The 11,671-nt window shown below is 40.1% G+C and overlaps 1 protein-coding gene across 1 annotated transcript; it reads left to right on the top strand.

Annotated features, from left to right (window-relative positions):
* Window positions 1-255: 255 nt before the first annotated feature.
* Window positions 256-10,508, top strand: LOC140266893 (single-minded homolog 1-like). Its single transcript, XM_072362019.1, has 11 exons — window positions 256-670; window positions 2,255-2,337; window positions 2,424-2,513; window positions 2,670-2,778; window positions 3,072-3,157; window positions 3,568-3,767; window positions 3,945-4,051; window positions 4,230-4,377; window positions 7,432-7,588; window positions 7,702-8,089; window positions 8,431-10,508. The coding sequence occupies exons 1-11, from the start codon at window positions 496-498 to the stop codon at window positions 9,171-9,173; spliced, it is 2,286 nt and encodes a 761-aa protein (XP_072218120.1). The 5' UTR covers window positions 256-495; the 3' UTR covers window positions 9,174-10,508.
* The last annotated feature ends 1,163 nt before the right edge of the window (window positions 10,509-11,671 follow it).

Below are 11,671 nucleotides of genomic sequence, written 5' to 3'. Positions count from 1 at the left end.
TTTTGGTTGAGCTGCTTGTCATAATGTTAACTATCGTAAAGAGCCGAATCAATTCTGCCTGCATCGTTATTAACTATTTTAATTTGTGTTCTGGCTGATGTATGAAGTAGTTTTTGCCTTGCAGGCCTGCGCCAGTCGTAGATTAAAATAGCACTGATAGGGTTCAACATTATGTTCGGTCTTGAAAGTGTTCAACCCAGAAAGTCCCCCCCCAAAAAAAAATTGTTTCTCTCCTTTCCGTGTTTTTGCAGGTCATGGATGAGGGTTAGCGGATGAACCAAGAAGGATTATCCACGGCCGGCTGAGCTGTCACTGTCTCAGGAGTTCCAGGGATATTCACACATTTTGGATTGAGCCTTTCATATCAAAACTCCAGCTTTTTAGTTGATTAAAAACCGCAATGAAAACGAGACAACGCCGGGAGGAATCAGTCAAACTGCTGCTTTAAATGACCACCATTTCCGACGAGTGAGGACAACTTGAAAAGGTGCCGAAATGAAGGAGAAATCCAAAACGGCCGCAAGGACTAGACGGGAAAAGGAGAACAGCGAATTTTACGAATTGGCCAAAATGCTTCCTTTACCGTCGGCCATCACATCTCAGCTAGACAAAGCCTCCATAATAAGGCTGACAACAAGTTACCTGAAGATGAGAATTGTTTTTCCTCAGGGTGAGCGATCAGCCCACGAATATACACACACCTCTTTTCAACATTGCGCAGTCGTTTTAATTTTTTTTCTCATTTATTTTTTATTTTTTGCCCTGAAAATATATTTTTTCAGCTCACGATCCGTGTGCAAAATTATCAAAACCGTATCTGCAGAGATAATTGTAAGATGTCACGGAAAACCTGCGTGAAAATGGTCACATCGTTGCTAATGAAAATACATAACAAACGTGCTTAAATCTAAGATAAAAGTGATTAAGGCTTAGAGGAAAAAAGGTTATCTGTTATTGTGTTAAACCAGAACTGCGTGGACTGACATAATTATATTGTATTATAACAAAGACCACTATAAAATTAACAGTCTATTCATATTATATGTTAAAAAACAACAAATTATTGTAAAAATTAACAGCAGCGATTAAACCAGAAAGCAAAAAGTAAAGCAGAGGGTGATTATTATTTCAAGTGCAATGATACTTTTATTAGGTTTCCCTTAAAGCTATAAAGAAGCATCACAGGGAGATTGTAGCTTAGTGATTCCTAATTGATCTACGGGGAGTCTTTACAAATGGAAAGTTGTTTTTAATTCAGTGTGTCCAAATGAGGCGATCATCTTTCATACGGGTCTCTGCAGGTTTTCTTCAATTCCGTGACTGAGAACACCAATCACCAATTAGAAGAAGGCCCTGCAAGACGCCTCGTCACCTAACGCCTTGTGAGGCGGAGGCACGTAGACATAACACAGCCTCTTGTCCGTAGGAAAAATTCTGAAAAGCATCTGCCGTAAAATTTGATAATTCGCTCACGTTTTCCTCGTTTCCAGATGGGCTTGTTCATAATTTGGTGCCGCAATACGTGAGAGAGACGAAACGGAAAACCTGTTTTGAATGGTATCCATTCTTGTAAAAGGCTAATAAAAGAAAAAAATATATAAAAAAACGTAACTTTATTTTAAATTTTTTTCTCTATTTGTTCTATTTCTGTTTATGTTGTGCATTCGGCTTTTAGGACCTCTAGTGTGGTGGAGTCACGTTAGTCCTCCTGTCCCACCTTATTTTCATTTACAGCAGGGGAGGCGGACACCTCATTTACTGATGATACCCAAGCTCCATGAGATTTCTGATGGAACTGTATACATTTTGATGAGCAGTACCGGCTTCTTGCTTTGCTCCACTGAAATCCAACGCTGGGGATTATATTTAATAAAAAATTACCTAAAAGTGGACATATTTAGCAAGATTAGGGTTAAATAAAAGTCATACAAATAATTTGAAATAAAGTCGTTTATGACATCTCTCAGAAAACGTGAGACAGGAGGCGATAAATACTCAGAAAGAATAGGAAGGAACAGGAAGGCTTTAACTCTAAATTGGTCATTTAAACAGGAGCTTCTTCCCCTGCGGACACGAGTGTGCGCGTGTGTGTTTGTGGTGTGTTCTACCTTTTCAGACTAAAATAATAATTGCAATAAAAATAGCAACAACAATGTAAACAATAGCGAATTACTGTAGTGTTGAATAAGATGATGTTTTCTGATTGGTTATAAAGTAAGGCAGCGGGCAAACAGTTTTATGTTACTGTTTGCAGGTCTTGGTGAGGCTTGGGGTCATGCCAGTCGAACAAGATCTTTGGACAATATTGGACGGGAGCTGGGATCTCATCTACTGCAGGTATGGTCATTGTTTTAATTGTTACAGTCACTGATCTGCGGCCGTGTCGCCGGGAGAATAATCGGCGGCGTCTCGTTTATTTGCAGACGCTGGATGGATTCATCTTTGTTGTCGCTCCAGATGGGAAGATAATGTACATTTCAGAGACAGCATCGGTCCATTTAGGACTGTCTCAGGTCCGTTTGTACAGAATGATCTTTTTTCTTTCACTCATTGTTTTCCACATGTATGTATTGGTGTATCATTCTGACCAGCACGCATGGTACGTGGCGCCTTTGCGCAGATGTAACACTCATTGACTCCCCGTTGATTACCTGAGTTATTCTCAACAGGTAGAGTTGACTGGGAACAGTATTTATGAGTATGTCCATCCTGCCGACCACGATGAGATGACAGCTGTGCTGACGCCACATCAGCCCTATCATTCTCATTTCGTACAAGGTAGTACAGCAGCATTTCCCCTTCAAAGCACCTGTATTCTTATGCAGCGTGTTCACAACCTGCATATTGCTTAAGTAAATGCGGCTAATGTGCCTTAAATATAGTCTGCGCTCATTTACTCCTGCGTTTTGAAACACTTGTGGTTTTCATGTATCAGAGACAGTAATTATTATCACTAATGTTATCCTCATATTTTTTTTTCAAATAAGCCTGTGTGAAATGGAGAGTGACAGCAAGTCGCCTGTACCCCTCCTCCAATTAAACACACTGACAGTGTTTGTCTTTTCTTTCAGAATATGAAATGGAACGCTCTTTCTTTTTGCGGATGAAATGTGTGCTGGCAAAAAGAAACGCAGGACTCACCAGTGGAGGATACAAGGTAGGAAGGTTTGCTTGCAATAAACTGGCATATAATTTTTAACGAATTTAATAAAATATGATTTATAGTATTTTTTAACGAATAAAATGAAATTATTAACATTAAGTAATAAATGACTTAATTGAATAAGAATATTATTGCATTGATGTTTAAACAAATCATTCAGACACTGTTTTTCTTTATTTCGGTTTAGGAAAGCATGTTGTACTATTCTGATATTGTACTATAAATAATTTACTTTCTACTTTTACAATATTCCATATTTTTGGTCAGTATCATTTAATAGAAACAGACGGCCTTGGGCATGTAACATTTAAATAATGCCATATCATGAGCTACACTACTATATAAATGTTCAAACTTTTTTCAAATTGATTTTCAGCTTTTTTCTTGTTGTTGTGGATCTTCAGGTGATTCACTGCAGTGGCTACCTGAAGATCCGTCAGTACAGTCTGGACATGTCACCTTTTGAGGGCTGCTACCAGAATGTGGGGTTGGTGGCTGTGGGTCACTCTCTGCCGCCCAGTGCTGTGACTGAGATCAAACTGCACAGTAACATGTTTATGTTCAGAGCCAGTCTGGACATGAAGCTCATTTTCCTGGACTCCAGGTACAAAGTGGGACTGCTCTTCTGATTTGCTTGGTTAAATGCTCTTAATTTTCTGTGTATGTAGGACAAAGTATAGGCATTTTTCATGAAGAAGCTGAAATAAGCTATCTGACTTGCTGCTGTTCGTAAGATAAATATGAACCTCTTCACATTTTCAACATCTTAATTTCTTTGCAGGGTTGCTGAACTGACAGGTTACGAGCCCCAGGACCTCATAGAGAAAACGTTGTACCATCATGTCCACAGCTGTGACATCTTCCACCTCCGCTGTGCTCACCACCTCTGTAAGTTACAAGTTGGCCTGTCTTGCAGTCTAACCTTCACTTGTCAGTCACTAACTGCAGAGGCAACCTGCTGCAGCCACCATGTGTTAACAATTACTCGTCTCACACTCAAACACACACTCAGAACATGCATGTCATTAAATATGTATATCTCTGAAGTTTCTTTTATGTCCTTCAGTGCTGGTAAAAGGCCAAGTCACAACTAAGTATTACCGCTTCCTGGCCAAACACGGTGGCTGGGTCTGGGTACAGAGTTACGCCACCATTGTCCACAACAGCCGATCTTCAAGACCTCACTGTATCGTCAGTGTCAACTATGTCCTCACGTGAGTCTTTGTTAAGATTTCAATTTTAAAACCAGAGCGATTTTATGATGAAGACAGATCCTTTAGAAAGTGAGTCATGTTTATGGCATGTGTCTATTGATAATTTATGCATATAAAGTAGTTGTAGCCTTGGGTTTGTAATCATGAATCACACGTTTCAAATATTATAGCTCATTATAGTTATTTTTACAGCTGCAAAGTCATTCTTATGTAATTTTACAGATCCAGAAGAAATTCTAATATTCTTTCTCATATTATTTGATGTGAGAATAGCTCTGAATGTTTAACTAGATCAAGCGGAATTGTATCATACACTCTTACGATCCTTTCTTGAAGCTTTGTTTGAAATAAGATGTCTCTTGGAGAAATCCAAAATCCTTGTTGTTATCCCTCTGTAGCCTTTCTGTGCAAATTCACCAAATACTGTGGCTGCAGGGTTCAGGCAGTTGAGTGTTATGAGAGCACAAAGCACACTAAGGCCCTTTGAGACAGCAAGACAAACATCAGGGTTCAACCCCATCACAAAACCTCTACTGTCACCATCGATCCGCAGTCTAAGGAAAGAAAAATCGATCAAACGGTGAACTAGGAATCAATAGCTATCTCATAGCTGTAGCACATGTTGGATTTTCCTCATTAGGTGTGGTTGATCCACGTGTGTGTGTGTGTGCGCGTGTGTGTGCATGGGATGTCGAGTCTGTGTGAGTCTGTGTGTGCATGCATGCATATGGCTGCACTCTAAGTATCGATTTCCTCAATGCAGTAAGGAGAAAACAAAGTAACTACATTAAAATGACAGTGAATTTCCAAGCACATAATTAGGTCTAACACGGAGGTATCCGAGAGCTCACACGCAGCAAAAGTGCAACAAAACAACTGCATTGAAAAAATAAACAGCAATTCAATCACCTTGGCATGGCAGCTAACTCAACAAGAATCCATTAATAGATCATGTTTGGAGGTTGGCTGGTGGTGTATTTCAGACACGAGGTGCTCTGACATTGACCCTGAAGTGGAATTCGGCTAACACAGCTGAGTTTGCACAAAGGCCCAACATTATTGGCTCTGACATAAGTTAGCCAGGGCTCAGATAGGATGCAGAACCAGCCACTGTACCTGCAAGAGCAAAAACACACAATGCACTGGCTGTCCAAACAGAGCCTTTCCCCTAAGGTGTTGTACATAAAGAATGGGTCATATTAAACAGACTGGGTGGACAGGGTCAAAAACAGGCCACAAGGTTTAAAATGCCAACTAGCTGTTATTACATACTATTGCAGCGATAAGTTAAGAATAGGCTCATGTTTGCTGAACACTTGACACAGGAGCCTTTTTCACTCCCTTGACAGAAACACTTAGATTGAGTTCAGCTGCAGCATCACAGTATAACAGCAGGTTATATGATGCACATAAACAAATAAAAGTGTACAATAAGCAAAAATACATTTTCATGAGATGCTTAAAGAGAACATTTACAGCACTAATTTCGTAACTGCATGTCTCTGTAAGTATATGTTTCATTGCATTGCTTTATAGCAGCGCTCAGATAATGGTTGCATGGCTGAAAAGAATGATTAACTCTCCTCAGGGTGTCTGCTATATCTCTCTCGGAAGCTGAGGGCTTAATCTCTTGAATTTATCTCAACTGTTGTTTTCAATGGTTATTGTCCTCACATGACTCATATCATAACGAATGAGTCTGGAAAATAAGTTGGGCCAGCTATCTATATTCAATATTAGCCAGGACGTCTGGGTCAGAGTAATTATTGATTACGTCATCCAGTCCTAAGCAACTAGCAGGGCTGTATAAGAAAAACAGGACACGCTCAGATTTTTTGGGAGATTATGGGCCTAGAAGGCCCATTTCAAATTAACACAGCAACACTGACTCTATGAAGCTGTTTGTTTACCCGTGACAGCCAGTGCCTCTGATCGTTTTAACTGAAGTGAAACTCAAAAATGTAAGAATTTTTAAACAGATCTGAGTCCACTAAAACACAAGCTGCTCGTTGTGGTTGTACTGTATATGCTAACACTGCTAACTGGCTTTGGCTTGTATACCTAACAAAAGGGGGAAAAAAGAGTAATAACTGACCTACCAAAATGAAAAATGATAATGAAAGTAGGAGTCAAACTGCCACTCTGCTTTTGATAGTAAAAAGAAAGATAAATAAAACAGCTACGTAATCAAGACAATTAAAAACAATTGTTGCATCCTGAAAATGTAACATGGCAATGTATCTCCTACTCAAAGACAATGCTAACAAGCTATGTTTATGTGTAGTCAACACTAAAAAGAAAGCAATTCTGAGGCTAATTGAAATTACGCTGGTTTTCTATTTTTACTAAAAAAAACACAGTGGCTTGCAACGATTTGGCAAAAGTGCTTTTTTTTCTCTTTGTCCTTCAGACCTCAAATTAATCCTCTCCGTTCCTGTTAACTGCTGTTTATTTATCTTAACACTACAAACTGAAGACACTGTTGCCTGGAAGCACTTTGTTATCTTGTAGTCTTTTCTTGCTTTGTTGGCATCAATTACTTTAATTTCAGTGCTCAGTAGCTGAGAGGACGCCATGGTTGTCTACTGTTTTCTACTGAAAAGGTTTGATAGTTCAAAGCGCCTAAAAAGCTTTTTAAATTTACATCACCCTGTCTTTTTTTAACAAGTTATAACCCTAACAAGCTAAATAAGGTCTGAGATGAAGTAATCTGAAATTTAGAAATTTATTTAACTCACAAAATTTTGCATTGTGCCTTTTTCATTTCTCCCCGAAAAGATGTAGAAAAAAAACAAAGAAAATTACAAAATACTAAAAATTTTGTTTGAAAGATCTTTTTCACCTCTGTCATCATGGTCTTTTTTTTGTGAAGAAAAAAAAAGAATCTTAGAGCTTGTCTATACAAAATTTGATGGGAATTTGTTAACATTTCAGCTTGGTTGTCAGTAGTGGAAAATCCAGCTAACCAGCATTGCCATACCAGTGGCAACCTGGGAATGTTTAAAGTAAAACTTTTCCCTTGATCTCTGACATGTTTATTGTATGTGTCAAAAGGGACACTGAGTATAAGGGAATGCAGCTGTCTTTGGACCAAATGAGCCCCACCAAGCCAGCTTTTCCCTATGCTGACAGTCACAGTGAAGACAGAAAGAGCACCAAGTCACGTCTCACCCAGTCAAAGGCCAAAGCCAGAGTGTCACCCTACCCACAGGTAAAAGACCTTTATGGAGTTGTGTTATGACAGGACATTTTTTTTTTTTTTCACATTTAATTCTTTGAAAAAAATTCAGAGCACACATAGCTGTGATTGTCGTGTCTTTCCAGCAATTTTCAGCTTTCAATCCAGAGCGTTCAGAATCTGACCAAGACAGCCAGTGGGGCGGGAGCCCGCTGACAGACTCTACCTCTCCTCAGCTGTTGGATTCCAGTGAGGCTGCAGAAGCATCTTGTGCCTACAGACTGTATCCAGACTCAGGCTCCTTGTGCTACAGCCTGGGGTTATCAGAAGACGATCTTGCACATGCCCAAACGCATCCTCACACCACCACCTGTGACCGGGTCCGATGCCAGAGTGGCCGATACTTCCTGGCAGCCCCACAGTCGGGAAGAGAGATGTGGTGGGACAGCACACGCTCTGTGCTGTCACTTCCAAAATTCTCGATGGAGAACAGCGAGGGCTACGAAATCACATCCTACAATGGCGCCATTCACGGTGAGGTGTTAGGGTTGAGACCACAACCATCTGTCTCTGAAAATAACTCTGGCCTAGCTTCTTCTGGTAGCTGTTTTCCAAATGTTATTATGAGACATGCTAAGTTGTTTACGCCGTCTCTTGCCAGTGTGTCGATTGCTACCATCTGTTCAAAAATTGCCCGCAATTGAAAGCCAAGTTATTTCACATTTCACATCCTCAAACAGTAAAACAACCCCCCCTGTGTGTCTGCCAAGACATCAGACAATGATTCCATTTGCATGGAAAACAGAATCTTACACATTAACCACATGTGCATAATTTAACTGGCTTGAATTAATTTATTTCATTTCTCTTCATAGGACGGGGCCACTGGGATGATGACAGTGTAGTGAGTTCACCTGATGGGGGCGGATCCACCAGTGATTCAGGTGAGCGATACCATGGTGATCAATTCCAAGCAAGCCCCCGAGAGCCCAGCAAGATGGAAACGCTTATCCGTGCCACACAGCAAATGATTAAAGAAGAAGAGAGCCGTCTACAGCAACACAAGGCACTCCTGGACGTCTCAGGCCTCACCAAAACTCACAGTCCATGCTTCACCTCCTCTTTGCCCCATCACTCTCAACTCACCATGCCCAGCGTGGTGTGCCGTGGTCCTGGGGCCCCCAACATCGACCTCCCCTCTGAACGCCTCCATCACCGGGATAGCATCAAAGTGCTGGGTCCACATGATAATGACGAAAACACAACCAGTCCAGCGTCCTTGTCTCGTCTCAGCAGCCCCAGCTCTGATGGGATCCCCAGGTCGGGCCTCCCCCTCACCAAAGACTACTTGCAGACAGATCTGTCCCCTCACCCAGCACAATCCCAGGGGAGTCCTCTGCTTTATCCAGCCCAGGAGAGGCAGCCACTGGACAGGCAAACAGCTTATGCCTTGGCTGGATACTCCCTGGAGCACCTGTATGACCCCGAAAACTTGCGGAGTTACTCTGGCCTGGCATGTGGAGGAGTGCAGTATGATGTGACATCTCACATGAGAATGCAGGCTGAGCAGATACAGGGACACAAGGCCACCTCAGTCATCATAACCAACGGCAGCTGACAAAATCTGGTGCACACAGGTCCTGTTGTCTAAAAGTTGGTGACGATGTATGCATGAGCATCAGTGACCAAGTGAATGATGCAGAAGGCAAGACAGTGACAAAAGGATACAAGGAACTTGTGTTGGACAGATGTTTCCTTGGTTGTTTATTCAGCACTTCTTGTATATGTCAGGCCTTTGTATTGTACCAACTTCTTTTCTTTATCACCAGAGGACAATATTCAGCAGCTGGCATTTGATAATCACCTGATGGTGGGAAGAGGTTTGTCCCATTACACAGGAAGCATCCCTTTTTTTAATGGTGTTGAACTGAATTACCCTCCCACTAAAGGCTGGTTAAACATCAAGCAAGTGTTTCTGTCCCGCTCCTCTCACGCACCATTGGCTATGTGAGTTAATCTATCCTGGACGTGATTTCCGAGGGCAGTGGGAAAATGCATTGTTCCATTGCCCTTTTACCTGGAAAGTCTGTTGCACAAAGCCTAATGTTTGACATGCAAAGTGCAACATCAGAAAGACAGAAAGACCAGTGTTTCACTAATATAAGATGTCAATGTTTCCTAGTATTTATTTGTGAGTTGGCTGTTTTCTGTATGTGTCATTTTTTCTGTCAGAGTAGAATATTTTACTGGTGGCATTAAATTAGTTTTGGTGTTTGGATCACACCATTATGACAATATTAGATTAAAAAGATAAATAAAGTGGAAAAAACAGAATGAAAAATTGTCTCTGATATGTAAAAGTGTCAAATATACAGGTTGGCTTGAAGCTTCAATGCCCTCATTATGAGTGCAGAGAGGTGTGACCGAACAAATTCTCATTTGCCATCTACATTTAGGCACATATGCAACAACTCAAAGCTAAGGTCCAAGTTTTTTTGTTTTTGTTTTTTTTACATATCAGAGTATATTTTTTCCTGTTTTTGGCTTCACCTAACATAACTTTTTAGCATATGGTGATATATGCTATAATATCCTCAAATTCTCCCCCACATACAATTGTTCTCACAGCATGGCAGCCTAAAGGGTAAAAATGATTGATAATAACATGTCTAAATAAGTTGAATGTCTTTAGTTTACTGTTTAATTTATGATGTAAATATCATCACATGGTGAACTTTTGAAAAAGAAATTAGATGATTATTTATTGATTGGTTCTTTTGGTCTCCTAAATCTGAATACAACTAACTTTTGTTTGTGTTGATTTTTGTCACTGTCAAAGCTGCTTTAAATGAATAGACAGAAGACACACACTGCTACTGCCTCAGAAAACTGATATTTGGATATCCTGTACATAGAAATATAGATGTATAGTATCCTTTAAGTTTAATGCCTGTTTATTTGTTGTGTTTCATCTTTACTTTCTTCTTGAATTATTTTGTAAAATATAGTAGGAAAAAACAAGACTAAAGTCTTTGTCGCTGAGCTGCCTTTTCTCTTGATTTCCGATTATAATACCAGACCAGTAATGTTAAAGTTTTTTTGTATTATTTCCAACTTTAGTTATTTGCCAGCTACACAAAGCAAGGCATGGCAAATGTCTTTAAATAGTACGATTGAACAGCAAGGTGATTTAAAGCGCTTCACATAGAGCATAAAAGCATTCAATACTAAATTTACGGTTTGTAGAAATTGTGAGAGAGGTACAGCACAATGAAAGTTATTGATTGAAGTCCTTCAATCCAATTAAATCTGTTATTAAATGCAGTGGTAAACAGGAAAATCTTAAGGTTTGATTTAACACAGATCTGCATTAATCTGGGGGTTTGTTTTACATATATGGTGCATAAATCTGAAGGTAGTTTCTCTGTGTTCACTTCGAACTCTGGGGACACAAAGCAAACATGTTCCTAATGACCTAAGATGATAACCTAGCAAGTGGATGAATATGATATATGTATGGCTAAACAGTCCACATTGATCAACATCAGATAACACATGACCCAGTGCAAAAGTGTCATTGATGTGTTTTTGATAGTTTTTGGACCATAGTGGAGCTTTGTCTCACAAAAAATGAAGTTGTATCAGCCTTGGGATGCACAAATAATTAAGTGTTTTGTTTTTCTCTTTTTTCATGACATCACTGAGAATGAAAAAATGGTAGAATATCAAAAGATTTCAAAATGAGAATTAAAAGATTATTATTTCAGCCATGTTGTTCAAAAATCCTGAAAAAAATCCTGAGTTTTCTGTGTGCTTGCATCAACACGTTCCTTTTCTTTGAGGCAGTTGAACTTGCACATTTAGCCACTCTGACCTCTGCTCGGAGGCAGTTTCCCTGCGGTGTGCTTTAATGTATGCAAGTAATTCACATGTAGCTGGAGAGCTTGCCTGCCTGTCTGTCTGTCTGAGCTGAGACGGACCTGGACACAGACTTGGCCAGGAAGCAGAACTCCCATCAGTCACCCTTGACGTGATTTTGTGATGGTCTGCCAGATATTCTGCTGCTGTCATTCCGGGAGGCAGAACTACTATAACTCTCAGTTGCTGACATCACAG

Source organism: Leuresthes tenuis, unplaced genomic scaffold, assembly GCF_036924035.1.
Source record: "Leuresthes tenuis unplaced genomic scaffold, fLeuTen1.0.hap1 SCAF_13, whole genome shotgun sequence".
Lineage (NCBI taxonomy): Eukaryota > Metazoa > Chordata > Actinopteri > Atheriniformes > Atherinopsidae > Leuresthes > Leuresthes tenuis.
Note: the sequence above shows the minus strand (reverse complement) of the source record. Positions and strands in the feature narration are given on the sequence as shown.

Bases quoted from the DNA above. Each gene is read 5' to 3' on its own strand.
- LOC140266893 (XM_072362019.1), top strand. From the start codon at position 496: ATGAAGGAGAAATCCAAAACGGCCGCAAGGACTAGACGGGAAAAGGAG. The intron at 3,768-3,944 runs GTACAAAGTGGG...ATTTCTTTGCAG, and splicing joins CTCATTTTCCTGGACTCCAG to GGTTGCTGAACTGACAGGTT. The intron at 4,052-4,229 runs GTAAGTTACAAG...TATGTCCTTCAG, and splicing joins CCGCTGTGCTCACCACCTCT to TGCTGGTAAAAGGCCAAGTC.